Source organism: Triturus cristatus, chromosome 12, assembly GCF_964204655.1.
Source record: "Triturus cristatus chromosome 12, aTriCri1.1, whole genome shotgun sequence".
Lineage (NCBI taxonomy): Eukaryota > Metazoa > Chordata > Amphibia > Caudata > Salamandridae > Triturus > Triturus cristatus.
This window is the reverse complement of record NC_140595.1, coordinates 197,335,493-197,361,037: the sequence shown is the minus strand read 5'-3', so window position 1 is coordinate 197,361,037 and position 25,545 is coordinate 197,335,493. Positions and strand designations below refer to the sequence as shown.

General features: G+C 47.4%; 1 protein-coding gene across 4 annotated transcripts in view; it reads right to left on the bottom strand.

Annotated features, from left to right (window-relative positions):
* VAC14 (VAC14 component of PIKFYVE complex) overlaps positions 1-25,545 on the bottom strand; it is a 1,500,963-nt gene that overhangs the window by 214,423 nt on the left and 1,260,995 nt on the right. For all 4 annotated transcript variants that reach the window (XM_085639779.1, XM_085639781.1, XM_085639778.1 and 1 more), the window contains exons 17-19: positions 23,161-23,279; positions 21,695-21,774; positions 16,472-16,622 (exon numbers count right to left, since the gene is read on the bottom strand). In XM_085639779.1, the coding sequence (XP_085495905.1) occupies positions 16,472-16,622; positions 21,695-21,774; positions 23,161-23,279 (350 nt within the window). The remainder of the gene's footprint in view (positions 1-16,471; positions 16,623-21,694; positions 21,775-23,160; positions 23,280-25,545) is intronic.

Genomic DNA, 25,545 nt, shown 5'->3' with positions numbered 1-25,545 from the left:
TATATAATCTGTGTTGGGCATTGCGTTCTTTACACAAGCACATGCTTATAGCCCCAAGAATCAATAAGCAATGCACTGCTGAATGCACCCTTACTTCTTAGCTTGAAGCTAGGGAAGACACTGCCTTAGGCTCTTGTTAGAAATGGGGGTCTCTAGTTGGCTAGGGTTTGCACCTTTGTCCAAGTAGGGACCCTTCGTCCTAGTCAGGGTAAGGGAGTAACACTCCTAAAATAACCCCTGCTCACCCCTTGGTAGCTTGGCACAAGCAGTCAGGCTTATCTCAGAGGCAGTGTGTAAAGCATTTGCACATAACCAACAGTAATACAGTGAAAACAATACATACAAAAGGACACCACACCAATTTAGAAAAATATCCAATATTTTTATATATCCAAAACAAGACCAAAACGATAAAAATCCAACTTACAGTACTTTTAGAAATATATACTTTGCAAGATATCCTTAAAATTGTAGAAATATCTCAAAAACACAGTTCCTACGAGTCAGTAGCTCCGTCCGGGGCTACCGCGATGCTGAAAACAACAGAGTCTAACAGTTCCAGCCGACCGCGTCGGTATGGGCCAGCAAAAGCACGGACAGACTCAGTAACAGTATCTTTCTCGTTGCGGCTGGCACGTGGGTGCGAGAAGGTCATGGCAACCATCACGGTTGCGCTGCAAAATGGAAGCGGTGCAGGGTGCGGTGCCCTCTCAATGCGGTGCAGGCAACGGCTCGGTAACGATCGTCCAGACGGCATTGGTGAGACCAAGGCTTACGGTGCAGGGTGAGGCAGTGCTCGATGAGGTGCTGACAGGTTGCAGTGCAAGCGACAGAGCCAGTTAGCAGAACCTGGCGTCGGTCGGTCCAGACTGCTGTGAGGAACGAGGCGGTGCATCCTGAAACTTACGAGCGGTGCCCCCAGCCATGATGTGGTCACGGGTGTCGAAGTCAGCGACGGCGAAGGTGAGACCAGAATGGCGAAGTGAAGAGGTGGTGCGGAGTGTGGTGCCCACAGGTCATGGTGCAAGCAGCGACTCGGTGGTGGTGGTCGTCTTCGGTGAGACCAGGGTTGCGGTGCAAGATGTGGAGGGTGCCTTCTGTGGTGCCGTCAGAACACGGAACCAGCGATGGAGTCGGTTGCTTTTCCCTTCTCTGTAGCAACTGAAACAGACGTTCCAGAAGCGGTACCCAGAGGTTGGTGAAGTCTTTGCAGTCCCTGAGACTTCAGAACAGGAGGCATGCTCTATTTAAAGCCCTTGGAGATACTCAGCACAAGTCAAGAAAGTTTAGTCCAGTACTTAAGGGACTTAAGGGACCGCTCCCGCCTAACTTTCGATGTCAAGGCCTGACAGTTGGGGCACGACTCCGCGTCGTGGTCGGCCCCCAGGCAGCAAAGGCACCGGCGATGGTGATCCGTCACCGACATCAGGCGATGACAGGCGTCACAGGCCTTAATACCAGGCATCCTACCGGCACCAGAGTCGAGTCGATAGACCAAAAAGAGTCAAAAAGTTAGTCAAAAAATGACTAGGGGTAAGCTCTTCCCGGATCGGCGCTTTCTGGCGCGGAAAAAAGAAGAACTGACGTCAGCGCGCGAGGGTGGCGTCTAAGTACTTCGACGACGTCATTCCGGCGCACGACGCCAACGACGGACGCGGAGCCGCAGACGACGCCTAGCGACGCGCAAGGTGTATTGCTGCGGAATCTTTCCGGATCCGGTCTGACGCCTGGGGATGTTCTAAGGTGAGGAATCTAACTAACGTGTTTCTTTCAGATATACAGCTTATCAGCATTTCAAAACTACCAACAGGCAAATGACTGCTCTCCAGCAGGATCATTAATCACCAGTTATCTGGACATTTTTATTGTTGTCTTGCATCCCTTGCCAAGATAATGATAAAAACAATTTAAATAAAGTATACACAAAGTAAGTGCTTTGCTGGGACTGTGCAAATTTTACAAATAATAGAAAATAGTAACACATTCAATTACCTACTCTGTTAGTCAACCTTTGTCTCACAGCCTGAACTTATAAGCAGCTGCAGGGGTCAGGAAAGGTGAATCAGAATAAACACATTTCTTTTCTCCAGGCTGAACAGAAAACGAAATATCCACACAGAAGGATAGTAGGCAAAAGTTAGTCAGTGCCAAATAAAGAATGTGTCCCCTTCGCCATGCCCCTATTGTACTTGCACCACAACCCACCTTTCTAAAAGGAATTGGGTTATTGGGTTTGGCTGTGAGAAAGAGCCAAGGCCCAATCACGCAACTCCCAGAATAGAAAGAAAAACAACGTTCGGAGGAACGTTTTAAATTATAGTGCCCAGTTTCTATTGGCCTTCAGGGCCAAGGCTCATGTTTGGGTGGGCCAGGCTTATGTTTGGGTGGGCCTGGCCCACCCGGCCCCCCTGCTAGAACCGGGCCTGGAAAAGATATCCCGTGTTCCCAGTGTACATATGACGAACTCTTCAGGCTGCGTGTGCACAAGGTAAGGCACGCTGACCGGTCGAATAGTGCAATGGTAACGACAAATAGTCCAGCCTTTACACCCCGGGTTTGGCGACCCCTTCCGCCTGAGGCTGCTCCCTCAGATAAGAGAAGCCCTCCGCCATGCGTATGCACCGACAATTACAGTTCCTGCAAGTGTATGCACGGGGTATAACAATCCCTCAGACATGTGTACGCACTGGACAGGACGAAGCCTCCAGTGTGTGCGTGCGTTAGACACGCCAGGCACCAAACGAGTACACACCAGGTACGACAACCCCTCTCATCCATGTATGCACGAGGTTCGACAAACTCTCCAGCCTGTGTGTGCACCAGGTACGGCAAGCAACCCGACAAGGGTGTGCGCATCCATCATACGTATGACAAACGCTTCGGCCTGTGCGTACACTGGGTGATACGGATGATGCACGCAGCACGCTTGTTGGACACATATGTTTTGTGTGCAGGGATGAACGCGGCCCTTTATGTAACGAGGAAAGCCTCACAACGAGGCGAGAACACCGCCAGGGAAGCTGCTTGTAAAAGGGACACGAACATCTCTCTAGGAGAGGGTTGGAAAACACACATCTCTAAGAGACCCTCCGAGCTTCGTGCCCACAGCGCGAGACGCACCATCTTCGCTTGGCACACGGAGGGCACTATGGCGAGCCCGCCATGTTCGGTACATAGATGGAGTGAGGCAAGCGGTGCAGCGGGGCAGGTGCACAACAGGGGAAACCGGTTATGCCTCACATTAACACACCCTCCACAAGAGCTGTGGTGACTCGCAACACAATATATAGTCAGTCAGATTCCTAAAGTCCGGCGCAGAAAGGCTGCGGGACTTAGACTCCCGCGTCGAGGCCCCGCCCACATCCAGGCAGTAAGCGACGCACCGCGCGCACAACAGCTCCGCGGGTGTCGCAGGCCTCCCTGCTCACAGCAGCCATCGCACAGGCCCTTTTCACCCATTCTACAATAAATCTTACCCCCCACCCCCTTCCCCCGACTCGACAGCGTTACCATGGCGACAGCACCAGTGCGGCTCCACCTCGGATGCCAAGTGCTCCTGGGAGAGGCAGATCCCTCCAAGGGTTGCCAAATATAGGGAAAGCTTCCCAAGGCAAGGAAGGGGTCTGCTGTGAGCCGGGGTTCGCACCCCGTTTGAAGAGAAGACAAATGTAAGCACACCCTCAGCACGCGCCATATTCCCAAGCAGGGCTTATCTTCTGCAGACCTCCCCCATCGAAAGATGCACAGCATGCAGCAGTGTAAATGGACAGATGTGCAGGGATTTACTCCAGATTCAAACAAGCACTGGCAAAGCCGCCAGTAGTGCTTTAATGTTTCAAACCATGTGAACACATATATTCAGAAATGCCTTTTCAAAATGTTACAAGCATAAATACTGTTGTCACAATACAACCTGCTCTATATGCTTTGACACTGTGTTAAAAAACAGAAGCACAAAAAGAATGCTCATTGTTTAGAATATACAGGAAACAAGACATTAGATGTGACCTACAGTGTCATGTCACTCAGATTTGTAATAGTCCGTCATGCATACACTTCCTAGAAACCAGTAATATTCACCGAATAGCAAAAGCGTATGGGGAGTGAGTACTCCTTTTTGTGGAGCATAAGCCTACTATTTTTTTTTTTTTACAAAAAATGTATAATAGGTCCTGCAGACACGTGAGTAGTCAAGACAGACCTGAAAAGATCCGGGGACAGGAGCTCTACTGGAGTCTTGGTTATGATGTCATATCGCATGTTATGCTATCCAGTTTCTGAAGCTCAAAGTATGCCAACTTCTGCTCCTGCGTTAGGTTCACGGGGAAATGTAAGGTCTGCGCTTTGTGCGTTCACTATAAACAGGGTTCTTTGTGGGAATGCAGAGTGTCATCTGAACTCCCTCGGGTCTGAAGAGGTTTGGGTGATGTGAGTTGTAGTGTCAGGGATTTTCTTAGGTCCGCCACCGATGGAAGCAGATCTTGGATTCTTCAACCAAACCCTTCTGAACTGTGCTTCAGTTTTCATTGCAGGATGTGCCATGGAGGTCGAGGATGTGTCCAGGCCCTTGCAGCATTCCACCTATGCCAGTTAAGGTAAGTTGTGTGTGGCAAGGTCTTCACCTACATGGATCCATGGCACCTTCCATAGTGGGGTGTCTGTGGCTCGCCAGTTTCTTCATGCCTGTATTGTTTTGGTCTTGATGTACCATAACGTCATGCTTGTCTTCTTGCCTTTGAGTCTGTCCGGTCTCTAATATCCCACTTTCATTTGATTTCAAATCCCTTGTGTCAGTGCAGAGTTTTGACCTCTCCAAGGTGTGAGAGTCTACTGCCCCGAATAATTATCGCCAGACGTTCCCCGTCTCTAAGGCTTTCTGTCCTGTGACGTTTCCTTGTACTCACAGATCCTGGACCCGGGCTCCCTGTTTATAAATAATCCCATCTCCCTATGTTTTGCTGTTTAGTATGGCTGGGTATATGATCAATGATTTTGTGCAGCTGACTGCAGATTCTGCTGCACATGAATGGCTTCCTACCTCTAACATACCATGCATGTCACACTGTAGGGAACAGCAGGCCGCTAAAGGAGACTGGTGATCTGGGAGGTCAAACAACTTGTCACGTGTCTCCTTTTTGCAGTGTGCTTGGCAAGGCATACATTGGGACGCACTGTATTGTATATAATTATGATCCCTGGGTAGGTGATGGCAAACATTTGCATGGTACACACTTGTGTCTCTTGGCGCGGGCTGCTGCAGGTCTCCATGGTATTTTGTGCCAGGGTGTAGAATGCTCTGGTTAGGTATGTTGCTGAATGGGGTTATTTTGTTAATAGTGCCACAAAAGGGGGCCCTGTGGTAGTGTGTTGAGGGATGTGCTATATTATGGAATGATTTGGAATAGTATTATGTAGTGCAGTGGAGGTTGACGTGGTGACCTGTGCTGGTAAGGCGCTGCAGAGCTTAATTTGTAAAAAATTTAATAAAAAATAAAAAAGTGCTTGCACCACCCATTGCCAATGACAATACCTACACAACTACTAACCATCACACTGCTACAAGTGTGACTTATCAGATGGTTGTAGGCCCCCAAAGCTAAAAGAATGGCTAGAGCAGCTGGTATTAGTTGATTTAATGTATATTGAATTAATAATAACTGTTGGTCTGCTCGTCTTTTAATTGCACAGACAGCGCCACCATGTGACAACGCTCATAAGTGCCGGTGTTGACAACTAAGTGCCGATGCCGAGCACCGGTAACAACCGGCTCAAATGAAGCCTCTGGCATGCAGCATTGTCGTATTTTGTGTTTTGCACAGCTGGCATTAGCGACTTAGAACACCACTTTGGCCCGAACAAGAAAAATAAACACTTACCATCCAATCTTAACTCTGAACAAAAAAAGACATCCGAAAACTTCACAATACTCCGCATATCATAATACAAGAAGCTGAGAAGTTAGGCAATGTAGTGTTTCTACACCCTGATGACTTTATCATAGAAGCACAAAGATAACTACCAGCTACTACAAGTTATCAGAGAAGGATTGAAAATCCAACCCCAAGATTTCAAAAGGAACTACTTTCCAAATTAAACAGTTCACATGAAGAAGGTCTTCTAACTCTGGAAAAGAAAACACTCTTATTTGTGGCACATCCCAAAATAGCCACATTCGACATGCTCCCTATATACACAAGGGTGGCTGCCTGTCGCCAGTCGACCCTACAATATCAGGCATTGATTCAATCTGCTCAATGGTAGAGGCTTATCAGCCATGCATGAAAGCCCTACCACCCTTTATGAGAAACACTAAGGACACAGTGGATCCACTCAATGATATCCAATGACAACAAGACTTTCATTTTAACACCATAGAACTTACCAGTCAATACACCTCTGGCTGAAAAGAAGATGGTCTTCAGGCCACAAAAAGGTCTTATCACCCAGATCCGCCCATTATTGGATTCTGAACAAAATGATTCTGTAGATGCTAGAATTCTGTTTTTACAATAACTTCTTCACATTCAATCAAGAACTATTTCTTCCGCTCCAAAGACTGCACAGGGTGCACTATTCGCCCTTCTGCCTGCATCTTTAGGGGCAAAGTAGAAAAATGCTGGCTTTCTGATAACAAATTCTCATAGTTCACATTGCATATTACTTATTGGGGCTGAAATTGGAAACCTGTATAAATCTACTTTTTATCATCACCATTATAAGTCCCAAAAAGACAATGAACCGGTCAGATTTATAAAAAAAAACTTTAACGAAGGACACCACCATATTAAAAAATTTCTCAAAAAACACTGTCAACGATTACAAAGCAATCCCTCTGTAATTGAGATTATAGAGCCCTCTTTGGCTACAGCTTGCAGCCTTCCCTCTTTGGAGGAATACAAGCTAAATAAAAGCGACTAAGTCCGAAGGCAGAAATCTTCACCGGGCGAAGGTAGCAAAAGTTCCTTCTGCACGACGTCCTGCTGAAACGAATTTGCTACTGTAGAAAAGCTGCAAGCGGGAGGAACCTGAATCTTTGACCCAGCGGCAACGTACTTCCATCAGATTGACTTGGCAGGGTTGTCCTGTTTCTCTGTCGATTCGAAAGACAAAAAGTCTTGAAAAATTTTGGAAGTCTCAGCTCCTAGGGTTAGGCAGGAGGAGTACACTCTGACACTTATCTATGGGCCTCAGGACCTTATGGATACCACTTAGAAGTCGGGACCCACTCCAGGAGAAGCCTTCAGGGAAGTCCATGGCAGGTCCAGTTGGAACTGGTCAGCTGAGCCTTTTAGGAAAGTTGGCTTCTGTCAGCTTTTGTGTCACTGTAGCTTAACAGGAAGTCAGCCATTTGGCCCTTGGAGTCAACCTTTTATTCCTGGGTACAAGTAGGAGCAATTCCAGCCCCTGGACTTCTCCTCACCGGTTATAACAATAGGTGAGAGTGTTTCTTCTATCTTCCACAAACCCAGAAGCGATCAGAAGAGGGTACTGGAGTGCCACATTTATGCCCAGTGCTAGCCTGTGGGTGGGAGAAACTGCTGGCCGCTCTCTAACCAATAAGGGTATATGTTTCCAGGGGTGACCCTACATACTTTTGCCACGCTTCCTGTGTATTTTACTGTAAACTATCCTATAGTGTCCCTCTCTACCTAAATCCAGCATGGCAGAGCCTTTCTTTCCCTGTTCAGATCTCCCTCTGCCCACCCAGTTGTGCAGCTATGATAATGGGCAAACCGCCCCCCTGTAGTCACTCCAAACCAGTTCTGGGGGCAGTACCTATCTCACTGAGATTGTGGACTGACTTGTTAGCAGAACAAAAATGAGGACAGGCCCAGGTGAGAGCTACATCTGCCTTGTGAATGGGCAGGCATCCTTTGAAGTTAATTAAGTTCCTGGGCACAGCCCAGATGGCCATCTTGTGAAGGCAAGGGCAAACCCTCTCCCTTTGTCTCAGCTCTGGGAAACACTTCATACTTAATCAAGGAGCCATTCCGTTTCTTGATGACATTGAACACTGGCAGAAAGGCATACCTGTCGAAGGTATAACAATGACAGTACTGTAAAAGTGTCATTTTCCAAATAGTAATTTACAATCCAACTTGACCATTAAGTAGGATTTGAAATTAATATTAAAATGAGTGCTTGAATACTTTTTCTAGCTACTCCCAAGCTGAAGTTAAGCATTAGTAGGTGTTATTATATAAGCCAGTCTTTTTCTATCGGAGAGCAAGCCTTGCCACAGTGTAAAACAACATTGGAGGTTTATCACTGGCAGGACATGTGAAACATAAAATATACATGTCCTACTTTTTATGTACCTTGCACTCTACACAATGGGCATTTAGGACCTACCGTGCGGGTGACTTATAATTATCAAACAGAAAGATTCAGACTTGGCAAAAGATTTATTTTACCACGTTGAACTAGCAGTTTTACTACTGCATTCCTAGGCTGCAAGGGCAGGGTGGAGACACACTTTGCATTTTCATTTTAGTGGTGGCACATTAGGTGGTGAAGTCCACTATTAACACTTAACTTCCAACCCTGGATTGCCCGTGTTGGAAAACGAGGCAGCATCTGTGAGGCCTGCACAAATAACATGACTACATTTGTACTTCACTGGGAACCAAACACCCAATTGCAGCGCCTGAGGCTAGCGTTGCAGAGCAGTCTGAGGCTTACTCAAGGGAGGTGGTGTGGGCTAGCAATCGCCATTTGCAGGTGTGCAAAAATAACACTCAGTAATTGATTGTCCAGTCTGTACTTTGCTTTATAAGAGTAAGAGAACATTTATTAAACACACACACTACTCAATACTATGCACCAATTTACAAATATACATAAGCTGCTGGAATTACTTTGTGACATTGCATAACATCTCCACCCCTCCCGCAGGGGGGTGGGGTCTAGTACCACCACTCCCATTTATGCACATCAGCTTGCCCCCAATGCAATTAGTTGAACATAACCTGGGGCGTGGGCCCTGCGCACTGGCACCATCCCAGTGGCGACCCACCCCATTACCTCAACAAGCATTAAAAATGGGTACACCTGCCTTAGTAACACATGACCCTGATTGAGCATCTCCCACTGACCATAAAGTATGCACCTCTATATCTTAAGGGCTAGCAGTCTGGGGTCTTCACCTAAGCGCAGCAGCAAGAATCCATGTTTACGCACACTTTGGAATGACAGTACTCATCACCTTGGTTGATCATTTGAATGCATTGCAATTACAGCCCCTAAAGGCATCACAGATGAAATCACAGGATTACGCATATACAGCCAGACACCCTAGCAGGACTGCCTGGCAACATAACCCCACTTGGCTTATGACATCTCCTTACACCTGTGACTTACAGTCCCTTCAAAAGAAGTACTCCTGGCAACTACACTTCTCCTGCAGTGCGCCTCTTCACTTTAAATGGAATCACAGGTAAAAGCATGGGAATACGTAAATACAGCCAGACCCCCTAGCAGGAAGGTCCAGCAACATAACTCCATTTAGCTTAACATCACCTTACACATGTGACTTACAGTCCCTTCAAAAGAAGTACTCCTGGCAACTACACTTCTCCTGCAGGCCTCTTCACTTTAAAAGGAATCACACGTAAAAGCATGGGATTACGTAAATACAGCCAGACCCCAAGCAGGAAGGTCCAGCAACATAACTCCACTTAGCTTAACATCACCTTACACAGGTACTTCACTTTACACATGTGACTTTCAATCCACCTAAAAAGAAATAACCAGGTTAAATGCATTTCTGGTGCAATTACACCCCTGCCCCTCCAGGGGATGCCCAGCTCCAGGCATCCCTAAATCAGCCCTTCACTCCTTGATGCACTTCTTCATTCACCTTCCGCTGTAGAACAAAAGTTCCAGCCTAGAAGGTGTTAAATGCTTGCTGAGCCCTTGAGGGGTTATTCTTTCCAAGTCCCCATGAGACTTATGGTGGAACTCTTTTCGTGCTGGGGGGGAGACTGCGCTTTTCCAGCAGCTCCCCCAGCACCTTTGCACACATAAGGTGGTGACCCCGTCCTCCTGGGGCCACTACAAGCAGAGAAACAGCTGATTTTCCCTGCAGGCCGGTCCGGACCTGCACGGCATTATGGGGCGATTCTCTCCTCTTCATGAATAATCGATGAGCGACTCTCCCGCTGTGTCGGGGAGAGCCGCGCTGGTGGCTTTGCCGCATCTTCCCGCTTCGGTGGGGGGCCCGGTCCCACCCGGACCCCCAGGTGATGGTAGGCCGCTCGAGGAGCCCACCCCCGGCCGTTCCTTCGGTTTTCTGGGGCCCGGTCCCACCCGGGCCCCTTGCACCTCTTTCGATCTTCTGGGGGTCCTGTTTCCACCGTGGGCCCCGATGCCCATTTGATGGAGGGCAACCTGGGGAACCCACCCCCGGCTGCCCCCGCTGGCCAGCACTCTTCTGTGCTACCGCGGGAGCCGGCTCCTGTCTTCAGGTCTGCCCGCTCCAGCGAGCAGACGCTCGGAATCCAGCAGGTCCTCCTGGACGACAGGGGAGTGCAACGGCAGTCCCCCGCCATTTCCTGCACATCGACGCCCGGGGATGGGGTCCCAGGCCCCCAGGGCCATCTTCACGGGGGGCGCGACGACGCCTCCTCCCGGCTTGGACCGCCTTCCTTCGGCGAGGGCCAGGGTGGACTCCTGGCACCCCGCGGCTGCCACCTCATCTTCTTTGGGGCCCGGGGATGGGGTCCCGGGCCCCTCCTCCTCATAACGGTAGGCGTGACGGCGCTCCCCGGCAGCTCTTTGTCGGCGGGGGCCAGGGTGGGCTCCTGGCCCCCCGTGGGGGGATAACTTCACGGGGAGCGCGTCGTCCAGTGTCTCTGGCCACATGTCTCTGAAGGCCCTTCCCCCCACGCTGCCTTCCCTCCTTGGTGCAGCCTGGTGTCTGGCACCCAGTGACAGCTGCTAATGGATGAGCCTGTAGCCCCACCCATCTTCTCTTCATGGAGAGGAGGCCCTAGCTTGTGGAAGAAAGGTTATCAATCCATCCAGCTGAGGTCAGCCCTCAGCCTGGGTCTGGTCATGGCTGGCTCAGAGAAATATGACTGTTCTGGATGACCCAAAAGCAGTACAAATATGACTTTGGACTCTGCAGAATACTTCTTTTCACATCCGCTTAAGTGCGTGTCTGGAATCAGTAGGCCTAATGTAAGTTAATCTAGCCCATGAGCTCCACATTCTCATGGGGGAATAATTGTCTAAAAAAACAGAAAGACACACTGACTTTCCCTGGCATGTTTCTTTTCAGTGTATAAAGCCTATTCCATGTCACCACCCAATACTGCATAAGTCCTGCCACACCATTCACTTTGTAGCTGCTCCTGTTCTGCACACGCTAGGAATCTCCCCTGCGCAGCCCGTACACGTGTGCACATGCATGTACACGTGTCTGCATGTAACCAGCCCGGTGTCCCTTACTCCAGCTGCTGCGCAGTGGCCTGGTCAAGCCAGGGGGACACTAGTAAAATCCCCATGCAGTCTCTTACATCCTGAGTTCACTGTGGGTGAGTCCCAACGTATGAGGCTCCCCCACAGTAAAAGCTCAACAATTAGGTGCTCAAAAAGCGAAAAATCCGTCCGGCCCATAGTGTCAGAACCACCTTCTAACAGTCCGAGTACCATTTATTAGGGTCATATACTTTAGCAGTCAGAGTACATGCATAGGGCATTGGACGGCAGCACCCCAGTGTTCAGAGTCAGTACCAGTACTAAATCTAGCAAAAAGTTGGGGGTCCTCCTGCAAAAGGGGCACTTTCAAGAAAAGAAAGGTTACCAACGTCAAAAGACTTGACCCTTTGGATATTTGAATTCAGTATATTTAGGTTAAACATATCACTACTTTACACATTAACCTCTTTAAATATTTTATCAGAAAACCGGGCTTTATTAAAAAAAAAAAACTACTGAAATGTAGTGAGTGAAATGCACTTCTAACACTGCTATAAGTGTCATGATACTGAGATTCATGGACACTCACAGCAGGATTGCATTGTCAAAAATCTTCCCTGGAAGTGGAATTCGAGTTGAGTAAGGGCAAGTTTGTAGCATGTATGTCCGTAGATGCACATGCTCTCTGCATACTCCTTCAATTTAGTGTTGGGGGTAGATGTTTGCAGGTTTTTTTCTCTTTGAAGTTTTTTTCGAGCCTGGAGATCTGTTGCAATTCTGTAAGGTCACTGTGTACCATGACAAAGACTCCACTTCAGAATTGATTTCTCTCACCATCAGGTTTATACATTCGGGTGCCAGCTCCAGGATCAATGTCACTTCCTCACTGGGAACTTGGGTGCCAGCAGTGGTGACTCCTCCATTACGGAGGAGGAGCATCGCCCCACTTCATTAAAATGATAATAACAGTATGTTAATATCATTTTATTTTTATGGTTTATGGGGCGGGCTTGGCTGTGTCACAACCAGCAAGGGGAAGAGTGGTGGGCACTTGAGTGCACATGAATGTTTGGCCAGCCGTCTTGGGTCGGCCAAACAGTCATGCATACTTTTTTTTACATACAAAATCCATAGCTGCACCACCTAAGAACAGAAAAGAACATATTAACACAAAGATATTTCGTAGCTCCGTATCAATAATTCCTGAACACTCCAGTAGTGTTTCTTCATTTATTGTTGCTTCATATGATTATTCATAAAAATCAGCTAACGGGTTTCGTCCAATAAACAAAGGACTTCTTCAGGGCAAGGTCTATTTCTTGTTCTCAAATGGTTCCAATCAATCCAATGGTAAGGTGACATTGGTTCCTAGCGCATCAGCCATACAGATATGACATCTGCATTTAAAGTGATGCTAGAATGCAGTTCGGAATAATGAATTAATCAGAGATCCTTCCAGGTGTGTATATCCAAGTATCAGTAAGTGCAGTCCTCTAGGCAGGGCAGAATCCACCCAATGCCTGGCACTACAATGGGTGCTGCGAGGTCGAAGGTGTCTGCAAGGAACCTCTGGTATCTGATGTCTAATGTGGTGAAACACGTTATGCATGTTCCCATCAGGCTGTAATGCACAGCCTAGTGAGGATCATGCACAGGCTCCTACTGCCTGTCTGAGCGCCGAACCACGGTGCTCAGACCAATCACAACACTGCATTGCAGTGTTGTAATTGGCTAGGGGAGCCCGTTTGTGCTTCCTGCTTCAAGCAGGAACAGAAGAGGACGAGGGCAGGCCGCAGTACGGTGGCAAGGTAAGTCATTTTTGTAAATGTATTTTCAACCCACCCCTGCTACTCAGTGGCAGCTGCCACCGGGTGCTAGCATTGAAACTTTGATCCCAAAGATAAGAGAACCCTAGCAACTTTCGTGAGTGTAAGCTGCCTAGAACTCCATTCCAGGAACAGACCTCCTCTGACACCCTGTGACCAATAACTCACTAGACAGTGAACTCTGTTGAGGATTTTGAACGTATTCAGAGAATGACTGTGGGCAGATATTATGGAGTGAACACCCTTCCAGTTTTCTCCCAATTGTAATGCAATATTTCCCTGGTTGGACCAATGCCAGTTGTGAAGTATGTGCTTGGTCCTTGACCACAAGGAAGATGACAAGGCTTTTTGTTGCAAAAAAGACTCTTCAATACCAAAGTCCTCAGTGCTGAGCACACCATAAGATGTACCACCAAGAGTTGCCCAAGCCCCTTGATATTTTTAGCAAGAAGGATATCTTCAACACCAAGGCAGAGGAAGTAAGTTCCTTGAGCAGTCCACTGGCGTAATGACTCAAGAGCCTGGAGGAGCTGTCCTCTGAGGAAGAGCACAAGAGAGAAGAGCTCTGTGCCTTATGCCCACAGGACCTAAGATGAAAACCACACACAGGACCTCTAATTCTCCTCTCACACAAGTGCAACCCCAAACGGTTTGACCTCAAAAGCATTGCCAGGGTGTGCCAGAGCACTGCTTCAGAAGGTGTTAAGCCTTGACTCAATTCTTAAAAAGCACTGAACTTTGGGTCTGGCTCTGACGGCAGACACTTCTCAACACCAAGAGACTGCCTCAACTCTGAGCAAGCCCTCACAAGGCGTACAGAGCGGCACCAACTGCCACATTGAACCAGAGGCACTGATAAACCTGCCTTGGATCAGAAGTAGACACTGAGAGCACCAACCAGTCTAGCACCATAGAAAGCTCAACTCAAAAGGTTTGATTCAACCGAGGGGACAATCGTGTTGCAGCTCCCTAAACAGAAATGTGCACACTTCCATGGGGATAATACTCACCAGGCCCCCTTCATAAGAACACCAATGTTCTGCATTCCATATGTCAAAAGGTGGAGGCTTACTTTAGAAGAGCAGGTCCAGTATGAGCCAATCATTGGCCCTGTTACAAATAGGATTAGGGACAGAGGCACCAGCCCAACACCACTACCTACTGCCCCATGGGTTTCTACACTTCACCCAGCACACACACGCCTTTGCACAACCGAACCACTCCAGTCTCCACAGTCTCCTCCACGTTTAGATCATACAGATTCTGACCAGGCAATCTGTACCATTGTGGGGGCCTCTACTATGAACCCATAGTGCTTAGGATGGGAAGGATCCCTGGGAAGACTACCACATCCACCTTCAAAATAACCCAGACCTGGACACCCTATTCGGCTAAGGCCTCCTCTTTTTATGACTCTACCAAGTCCCACATGATAATGCAGAGGGCTGCACAGCTCAATTTGTAGTTCAGAAGGAGGATGACCTTTTCATCGAAACACTCTCCAAGACAGAGGTCAGTGAAGGGACCTCACAATGCTTAGTGGTATGCGTAAGACAGATATGGAAATTTGTGAAGACCCAATGAAGGTGAGAGTTGGTACCCCTGGTTGGAAAAGCATCCCCAGATGGCCCTGTCTGCATCAGAGGCCATGTTCCCCCGTACTTGTAGCGGTACATGTTGCGAGAAAACATGCCTCAGCACAGGCAATAGGAGATGCTCCTCCACTGGAAAACGAGAGAAAAAGAAAGATGCTGCTGATATGTGTGAGGTGGGGGCTGCCACCCAGTGGAGGATTGCCATTTCTGTTGACTTGCTGTCCTAATGCGACCACCCTCTTGGGAGGAAATGGAGGAGTTGAACGGCTAGGAAAAGGAGTAGTTGATCAGCTACCTCACCGAGTCATTTTTTAATATCCCCAGGAACTAGTAGCCTAGGGTAAATTAATATTTATAGATTGTGCGGCTGAAGATACACATGGTTTGCTATCTCTATCATCTAGTGTTGGGCTCGCATTTGTAGCTTGTTTTTGTTCGAAGAAGTTGTAGTCTCAAGAGTGTTGATTCCTACCATAGTCCAGAGTGGACAAGGACACAGGCTCCACCTCAGATTGTTTTCTTCTGCTATTGCATTCAGACATTTCGAGTGTGAGGTTAAAAATGGACATATTCTTACTGACTTTTCGTGACCAGCTGTTTGACACTTCAAGATCAATGACTCTAAAGACAACCGGCGAACCTTTCTGTGCAACCTCTTCCTTGGTGAACTGCGACCTGAACTCCAGCACTAATCAGCAGTTGACAGCCTTTGACAAAATATAGGTTGTATTGTCAGAAAGTACTTATTGGAGGGTGGAGTGGAACGTACACCTTCCCAATTCTGCCCTAAGTGCAACATCAAAAACCTGTTGGCGAAGGCAGCGCAGTATTGGCAACCTTTGTCTCTATCACAACGACAGCTCCTGTGATGTATTCATCCTCTGGTATTATCAAGAGGTGCTGGGTCCATCTTCTAATGCAGCAACAACCGCCACCCAAAAACCTCTGCCTCTTTGGAGAGCAAGACCCTCTTGATGTTCAGGAAGAATCAGACCATATACTATGGACTTACACAGAAGTTATATAAACCAATCAGGTGTATTCCAATTTGATATGTTTTGACGGGTCAGAGCACAATACACTGGACACTGGACAGCAGCGTCCCCCAGGGTTCACAGTCAAAACACCAGCAATAAAATCTAACAAAAAAAATCGGGGTGACCACACAAAAAGGGTATTTTCCTACAGGCTGCTATTGCCCAAAGAGATTCAGCTCATCTTAAGTAAAGAACTCAGTCAACAAACAAAATGTCTGGTCATCTACTGCTTTCGGTCACCAAAGTAGTCAAGCTGATGAATCGCATTCACTTGCAGTCAACAGAATTCAAGGGACATGATGAGTAGGAGGCAATAATAAAGGGAGTTTGAAAACAAAATCACAATCTTGGCAATGAATTATCACCAAGTGAAACTGCAAAGTCCATTACTATTTTTAAATCAAGAAATTTACATCTGCTTCCTCGTACAAGATTTGGATTATGTCAGTTAGACAGTCCATAAACTAATTTTAAGTGCTCTACCCAATCATGATCAATGGAGATGTGGCCAATGTCAAAGAAGCGCAATGTGGTTGAAAGTTCCCTCCCTTGTGCCAAACCCCAGACCTGGAGAGCTGGTGCATTTACTCACGTGTTGTGCATGAGATCCGGATGGGGCACGCACTGCAGTCGGTGCGACAGGAGCTGGAAGGCGCTGCTCTGAGGTAGGAGCATCAGGAGCCCGTACAGAGCCTTGATTAGGTATGGGTTGTTCTCCACATCCAGCAGCTGTAAGCGCAGATCTGAGGAGACAGACAAGCATGCTGAGACACTATTACATCTACACCACACACTGCATGATAGTATCACTCAGGGATGAACACACTGAACATCCAGCATGCAGTCAAGGCCACAACTCGCTTTCATGCTGAAGAACAGTCCAGATATTCTGACACTGAAAGTGATCTCCTAGGTCATTACATTCAGAGTACCGGCTACCCGGGAATCGAGCATCCCTACCTGGAGATATTTTGAAGGCACCAAAACAGACAACATTTTGAAATTGCTTCAGAAGTGTAAACATATTAAAATATGCATCATTCCAAGTTAGCATAGTGGTCATTTTAGCAGGCATACTGGTGTATATAATTATGGATAAAAAAAAACTTGTCAGACAAATCCACAAATGTGCCATTGTAGTATTGATGCGTTTCAACACTAAAATCTTTATGCAGGAGTCACCACCAGGATGGAAACCTTGAGGATATACAGTAAATCGTGGTACCTGGAAGAAGCTGTACCGTTAAGGTCTGAGTCTTATTCTGGGAGTCTGCTAATTTAAGCAGTCAGTAAAACAGACTCTCTAGAGTTTGTCGCAGGAGAAGCAGATTGGGAAATAAATCTCTCAGGGTCTTCTAAAAGCCCATATCAATACTCTGACTGAAGGCGATGAGGAATCAGATTAGTACTTAGATAGCTGGTTGGAATGCAGTGGAATAGTGTTCCATAAACAACCTGGTCACGCAGGCCTTCAACTATCACCCTAGCTCATTGCAACCAACTCCTGCCCTCTCCAAGGATAACATGTCAATTTCAAATCCCAATTTGGAGCCCAATAGTCATAAAATTATACTGGACCGCTGGAAATTATGACCTGCCGCCTGCATTTGGGACCAAATATGAGTGAACCGTTTGCATCTAGATATACAAAGAGGGCCCTTGGTGACAAGAAAGTGAGAGTCAAAGATCAGAGCAACCCACAAAACTGAATTAACTTACCAAATGGGTACACTGATGGATATCACGATTGACCTCAATACAAGGGGCATAGCCATGCCCAGGTGGCACCAACAATACACTATTCGTTATAACCGTGGGCTTGCTACACCAGGCTTACCACTGCCCAGGCTTTCCTTTGAAATGCACTGGGCAAAGGCCTGCATTGATGCTGAATGAAATGCATGGGCACACGTCTCCTAGATCGCTCCAGTGCCCCATTTACATGAAATCAATACAGCCATGCTCCAGTTCCCTAATGAAATGCACTGGGCACAGACATGTGGCAGTTCCCTTCTAAAAACAACTAGACACAGTCTTCCTTCAGCTGCCAATGTAAATAAAATTAACATAGCCATGCTCTAGCGTTCTAACAAAAAACAAGCACTGACAAAACTAATAGGTCCCACCTTTGAGACCTATTAGTTTTTCCAATGTTTTTTGCCGATGCTGTGCAGTATTGGCAAAAAACATTAGCATTGGGAAAGCCAACAGGTGAATTTTGGGTTTGCCAATGTCTGTCTCATTATTTTTTTTAAATGTATCGGTGGAGGACCTGTCGCACCCTAACCAATATGTATTAAAAAGAATTGTCTAAACCCAAAAATATTTTTTTAGCTTCAAAAAGCACGGTTTGCAATAGTAGTCCCTGTCAATGAAGGGAACTACTTTGGGTGCAGATGTGCTCTAGGGACAGAGTAGAATGCAAGTGAAGTTTGGCTGACCCACTGGATCATGCTGTAGTGTTACACAATAACTGGGGAAAGCCAAAAATGTAATGTAAATGTAAATGTATAGGTATTTATATAGCGCCGATCACCACTACAGGTATCTCAGCGCTGTACTCATACCGCTGAAGGAACCCTTCCTGGCTTTCCATGTGAGGTGTCCACTCCTGGGCACCTCCATGGTGAGGCCAGGCATCCCAGCGCTGTTGGGGCCGTTGTGGAGATTAAGCAAGCTATTGCCCAGAGTTGCAGCGTGGGACCCATGATTAGAATAGGCACTGAGGCGAGAATATCCGGTCCGCGGAATTTATAGCCCGAGACCCTGCCGCAACGGGAATCGAACCCTGGTCCCGGACCAGTGCTCTGCATCGAGGTCTGCCGCTCTAACCATTGAGCCACACTTCTCACTGGACCTGGGTCAATTATAGCACAGAAAGAGTGGTCACAGTAGAAGCACACATTTCATCAAAACACATCACCCTGAATAACCACATTAATCAATTAGAGTTCAAATTCAAAAGGAAATGTTATCATCATTTGACATGAAACGAGTAATCAATATAATTTACATGAAAGGTGCTCCGAGGAAAAGTGAAAGAATTGTGCAGGGAGATGTGCTCATAACTCCTGCATACGGGTGGATTCCAACTAATAAGGACTCTCTCTCTGCCGATGCTGATGGGATCATCCATTTAGTGGTTGACCATTTTTGATGAGTGAGTGCATTTTAGTAGTCGCAAATTTAGAAATCATTCCCCCCTTTTTTGCTATAGACTGATGTGCTTTCCATTACTTTCAGCACGTGCCATTAACACTCAAACAATCCTTGCGACATCTCGTCCCTCTGCCATAAGAGCCTGTGGGCCCAATTATTTGATCTTTTCCACGGACATCTTCCCTGAGGAATAAGGTGAACATTAATTGACCTCTCATATATTATACATATTACATGGTCCGTGTCACCCGTATTAATTTTGCGATTTTCCAACTCATTTCACCTATAGGTGGCTCCACCCTGTCCTGATGAAGACCCTGTTCTAAGGACTGAATGCTCCTCTATATTTGGGGTTGAAACATCAACTATTGCCTACATATCTGTACTGGCTTTGTACCAACAGTTAGATAACAGTGATTGATTGACTGTATCTCCTTAATACTGTGTATCTCTACTCTGATTATTGTAATGACCAGACAGGTCCTTGTAAATAGATTGTATATATTGCACAATTCTCCTACCCTCACATGAGCACATCTGCATGCTGTAGTGGGCAGGACTAAAATATGAACGACACAATAGCAGACCAACATATATAATCGTAATAAAATGAAACGGTCTTGGCCAACGCTAGACCTTAACACAAAAAAATGACAATATGAACAGTGATGGAGAACTGGGATGTCCTTTCCTTTTCCAGATCCCTTCTGGCATTATCGTGCCTTCCAGTTTAAAAAAATAAAATAAAATAATGAAATAAAATACAATAAATGTTTTACAAATAGAAATGTATTCTTGGGCACACTGTTTCCTAGCAGTTTCTCTAAGTGGCTCAGCGTTTTAGCGCGGAATGAGATCATGGAAGAAACTGACGTCAGTGCGTCAGGACTTATATGGACTCTGTTGACGTCACATCCTGTGGACGACGCTGCTACATAGTTCTAAATAGCGCCGCAGCCTTTCCCCATTAAAAAGAACTAGGTCTGACGGTAGCCCACCTCCCCATTAACATACACTGGCCAAACGCCTGCCCCGCACTGTCTCATAGCAAATAATTCTACACATCCTGATTGTTGGCACTCAATTTCTCTGGAGTCTCCTTAGGATACACTGGACACAACTGAGGGCAACAAACAGTCACAGGAACAGAGCTGAAAAAATATTGTAATTCTAAATTGCTACCTGTACGACTGCTTTTTGTAACTGAAGAATGATTTTATTTCATTTTTCGTAAGAAGATCTCTGCAATAATACACTCCAGAGCGTGTGGCAAACAAGGGATTCACCTGTCACATGTGCAGCACGTGTTGCAGTCCTTCAGGGCACACCCTGTGCCGGATTCCTGCTCATGTGCACACTGTGACTTGACGCAGGGATCAGTGGCCGAGGAAGGGGCAGCACGCGTCACTGGGCGAGGACAGCAGCACATCTATTTGTGCGACTCTGAACACATATTCTGCACGGCCCTTTGCACATCTTGAAAATTAATCATTCGCCTGAAAATGCGTTAAACGAAACTGGTGAATGATGCAGAGCAAACAAACGTTCACTCCGGCTACTTGCTGCTCCCAATCATTTCTGGGCAGTGGTAAGCGATATTGGGTTATTGTTTTTGCCGGAGGGTTGTCGTCTGAAAGTCCCTGCCTTATGTCTCATAACTCTCGGTCTTGGGAGGCGCTTACAATATATTGCTTGATAAGATCTTGTGTGTCAGGCACCACCCGAGTTCTCACCTCTGATCTGTGCTTGGGCTGGTTTAATGCCTGGCCAGCTTGCAGCACCTCCATACCTCTGGTGTAGCTCAAGGCCTCTGTGAATGCATGTGACATCACAACAAATACACAACTCAACCAAGCAACTGTAGAAGGCGCTCTAAGGTTATTTCAGCGTTTTTATTTCACTGCTTGTGTGACAGCGTCACCTGTATGTACGGAAGCAGGTGCTGTTGGTGATTCGGTCTTCCGGTGCGTTTTAGAGTCTCGGGGCCATAATATCGATATTAGCTGCAGCCTGTCTCTTCCCGCGGTTGAGTGACATCTGTGGTCTTCACAGTGCCCAGTCTTGCGAGATCGGAGCCCACCATCGCCCACACAGCGTTATGCTGCACAAAGGTCGAGGTTCGCTGCAAACGGCCTGCGCGGTGCATCCTGGCCAGCAGCTGGCGTTTTGAGGTTCGCTGTTTCGTGTTGACAGTGATCCGAGCTGAATTCTGCTGTTTTGAGGCGCAGAGAGCAGGACACATGCCATGCATCTGTGCTCGCAGCGGGGTCCGCTGCCTGGGTCCGCTAGCCTCTCCTTGGCTGCGAACTCGTTCTGTGAGCCTCAGTTCACGGCGAGGCCATCTGCCTTGAGGGGCACAGCACGCTCCGGTCCCCGGCGGGCCTTCGCTCTGAAAGCGTGCTCGCACTCGGCATCACTTCCGCTCTACTTCCCGCTACAGCGAGGGCGATCCTCAGCAGGGCATGCATGCAGGCCTCCCTCCGCATGCACGCAGCAGCACGCATGAGAGCACGATTATACATATGAATGTATATCACACGCACACACTCCTGAGGTCCACACACATGAACGGCCTAATGCAGAGTACAGGATAGCAGGCGCACGCAGACACGCCATTGTGGACAAGAAAAAGACAAGCAGTTAAGTGGCTTCTTACATGTGAAAATCGGGCATTCGATGAGCTGCACCAGCTTGTCCACTTCTGTTAGGAAATCCACGGTGACCTCCAGGTCCCCGCTGCAGCAATCTGTCAAGGATGAGAACCCGAAGAGAATGGGATATATGCGGCCTTCCCCGGTCCACTTCTTTTTAGCCTCAGGGCACCTAAATCCAGCACACACTCTTGTCAATGACCACCCCGTCACCATGAGTCAGTCGGGCTTTCCACGGTTACTTTTAGCTCTTCCACTTCTCAAGCTCTATGTAGGAGCCCCATCTTCAAGCCTCGGCCTCCGCAAGTAGTCTCACCGTTCACCAGCTTCGATCTGGCTGTAGGATTGTACACTACAGCTCTTATCCATCGTAAGAAGTTCTCTCTGACTTCTGCATCCACTCACAGCTCACTGAACTCTCCAGCCCACACGTCCCTCTGTTGTTACTTTCCGTAACCTGCTATCTCACAGCATCTCTCTGCACTCCTCCCCTCCAAGACATGTCTCTTCATGCATTATTCTTCGGTAGTCTCTAAGCATTTCTCCATTTCTAGCGCATTCTCTCCACATCCCACAGCCTCTAGCTCTGTTCTTGCAACCCTACCATTGTTACTAGGAATGATGAATCCCACAGCATAAATGTTTTCAGTATGGATTAGTCAAATCACCTTCCATTTCCTGTGCGCCATTTCTGAAGGTTTGTACACAGGGCCGGCTGTAGGGCAGTGCGACTGGTGCGGCCGCACTGGGCGCTTACCTGTGGAGGGGGGCGCTGTGTTTATCAATATCTTGCAGGGGGTAGTGAGAGAATCCAAGGAGGCGGTCATGGAACGTGGGGGCGCCACCAGCGTTAAAGCCGGCCCTGTTTGTACATCCTATTTCTACTCCTGCCACCCAAGGTGCTTTCCCCCTCAGTCAAACCTTACAAAACGGTGCCTCCTTCATAGGAAAAAGAGTGCATGAGGAGTGAATTACACAGACAAGCGTAAGTGAGAAAGATACAATGACCAGGAAAAAACACAAAGACAAGGTATGCAACAAAAGAAGGTAGAGAAATCAAATTATAGAAAAGCAGAAGAGAGATTCCAGAGACTAACAGAAGCAAAAAAGTCAGGGAGGAAAAGGAGATGCGAGAGAAACCACTTCTCACGAAGAGACAAAATACAGATGTAGGAGGCAGTGAGAACAAAATGTCAATTTAAAGTGAATGAGCGAAAGCAAGACTAGAAAAATTGAATTTATGAATGAGAGATTCTTTTTCAGTTGATGAAAAAAAGAAAGAAAGACTAAAAGGTAGAAACACAACTGAACAGCTGGCAGAAAAGTGTAAGGAATTGAGTACACAGAAAATATTGAACTAGTAAAAGATACCTAAATACTTAACACAGGGAGACAGCAACACAAAAGTTGGAACAGTGATAGATGACACTTGGGAATAAGTGGGTAAGTATGTCCATGACCAAAAGGATACAACTTCTGGATGAGGTCGTAGGCGTGCTTGTAGTTCTGGGTGAGGAAGCAGAGGGAGACGGTGGCCACAGGATTGTGACACCAGGAGCGATACAGGCAGCAGAACAGGTTACGACTCTCCTGTGGGAGGAGACACACAAGAACGATGTTGGATTTCCACAGAACTTAAGTGTAAGGTGATGTTAGCCTCACAGTGGGAGGGCTGCCGTCTGGGCGCAACTGTGGGCCCACATTCACAAGGAGACTGCGTTATTCATCAGACCTTCCCTCTTACTACACCCTTCAAAACCACAGCCCGAAGAGTTGAGATTCACACATCTAGGACCTGACGTGTCTCCAGCTGGTCCTAGAAGACTCCAGGTACCACTGTGGGGCACATCAAGTGACAGCTGTGTGGAGGCCGAGAGCATGATGGGTGCTGGATGTGGCAACACTCAAGTAAAAAACAATAGGTCTCGCCTTTGGGACCTTATAAGTGTTTAGCCATGCAACAGTTGCATAACTAAACACTTATAAGGTCCCAAAAGCGAGACCTATTGGCTATGCCAATGCTTGTTTTAACTGCTGCAATCTATTGAAGCCTCACAGAGAACATCAAAGCGGCCGTGCGGCCGCGAAAGTGATCGCGATCAAACCTCAAAGGGGCCGTGCGGCCGGGAAAGTGAAAGTAATCGCGGTAAAGCGCTACGCGCGCGCCCGCGCACTGTAGCTCTAGGCTGGCCTGGTAGCACTTTTTGGAGCCCTCTCACAATGTCTCGCCAGACCAGCGCATGCGCTGGGTCAGGCGAGACCTAAAAATGCACTGCAAGCAAACACAGTACAAAAGGGCCCCTGTACAAAGGTCGGGTCTCAAACTACTCAATGTTTTTTACACAAAGACTGGGTTTGGGACCCGATCAGAGTTGAGCACTTTATCTGTTGAAATAAGTTGTAAAGCTGGCATTCACAGGGAGCTGCAGAAACAACTGCCTCACGAAATGCATAAAGTAGAAGTCTTTTGGGGACTCCGTGTGAATGGCCGCAAGTTGAGGCATAGAGCACTAAAAGGGATAGCGGGCACCATCCCTGCGTTCACATTCACTGAATGGAAACTTAAAAAAATTAAAAAAAGAGTCCCTGCACTCCTGCTTAGAAAAAGTTGCTCTTTTCTGAATCGCATTGGGGTAGCATGCACTGGGTCTGAAGAACCACTGTCTGCTTCCCCTAGTGTCAGATGGACGCATTCACAAGGCACAGCTCCCACTGTGTGAAGGGGATAGCAGTCCCTTTAGGATGTCTATCAGATCAAAGGTTTGCAACCTAAATAGCAGACCAGTCCCTTTCACGCTCGCAGTGTGTCCTTTGTGCATTGCAATTCCCTGCTTTGCAGCTGAACTCCAGTTTTTAGTGAATCGCAGGCTTTGCGACCGCAAAACAGTTTTGTACATTGGGCCCAATGTTCTGACACATTGCTTATTGGGTATAGGAAGAAGGTGGGATGCAGTATCTCAAACAGAGGAGAAGTATCACAGTAGGCATCGGGACGGCCATAGACACCTTCTCACCAGCAGCAGAGTAGAGTGACCACCTGTAGGAGCCCAGTGGTCATTGTATACACCGGTGTTCAGCACAGCGGCAGCATTTTACAACTCGCTCTCAGTGCAGGCCAAGCTGTTCCCAAGGAGAACCTAACATGGAAAACATCCTGAACAACGACTCCGGAGTCACGCAAGCCCAACAACGACTTGCCCGAACAACGACTCAGCCTTAACCACGCATGTGCGTGGTTAAGGCTGAGTCGGTCTAGTGTTCGGGCAGGGCGAAGTTCGGAGGAGCGTTGCAGAGGAACAGGTAAGAGGGGTTAACTTTCAGGGGGTGGGGGGGTTTAGTGTTAAATTTCAGGGGTTGGGGTTTAGTTTTTAGGGGGTATGGGTGTTCGTATTTATTGTTAAGGTGGGGGAATTAGTTTATAAGGTGTTGAGTAAGTTTTTAGGAGGAGGGGGAGATAGTGATTATTTTTAGGGAGGGGAATTAGTTTTATGGAGGTTAAGTTCTTTTAGGGGGTGTGGATGATCGTGTTTGTTTTTAGGGTGTGGGGGTGATCGTGTTTTAAAATTAGGGTGGGGGAATTAGTTATTAGGGTTTGTGGGTGAACATGTTTATTTTTAGAGTGGAGGAATTTGTTTTTAGAGCGCGGAGGTTTGGGGTTAGTATACGGGGTTTGGGGTTAGTTTTTAGGGGTTTGGGGTTAATTTTTAGGGGGGTGTGGGTGATCGTGTTTGTTTTTAGGGTGTGTTGGTGATCATATTTATTTTAAGGGTAGGAGAAATTTAGTTTAGTGTGTGGGGGTGATCGTGTTCATTTTTAGAGTGGGGGGAATTCGTTTTAAGGGGTGGGGGATCGGGGT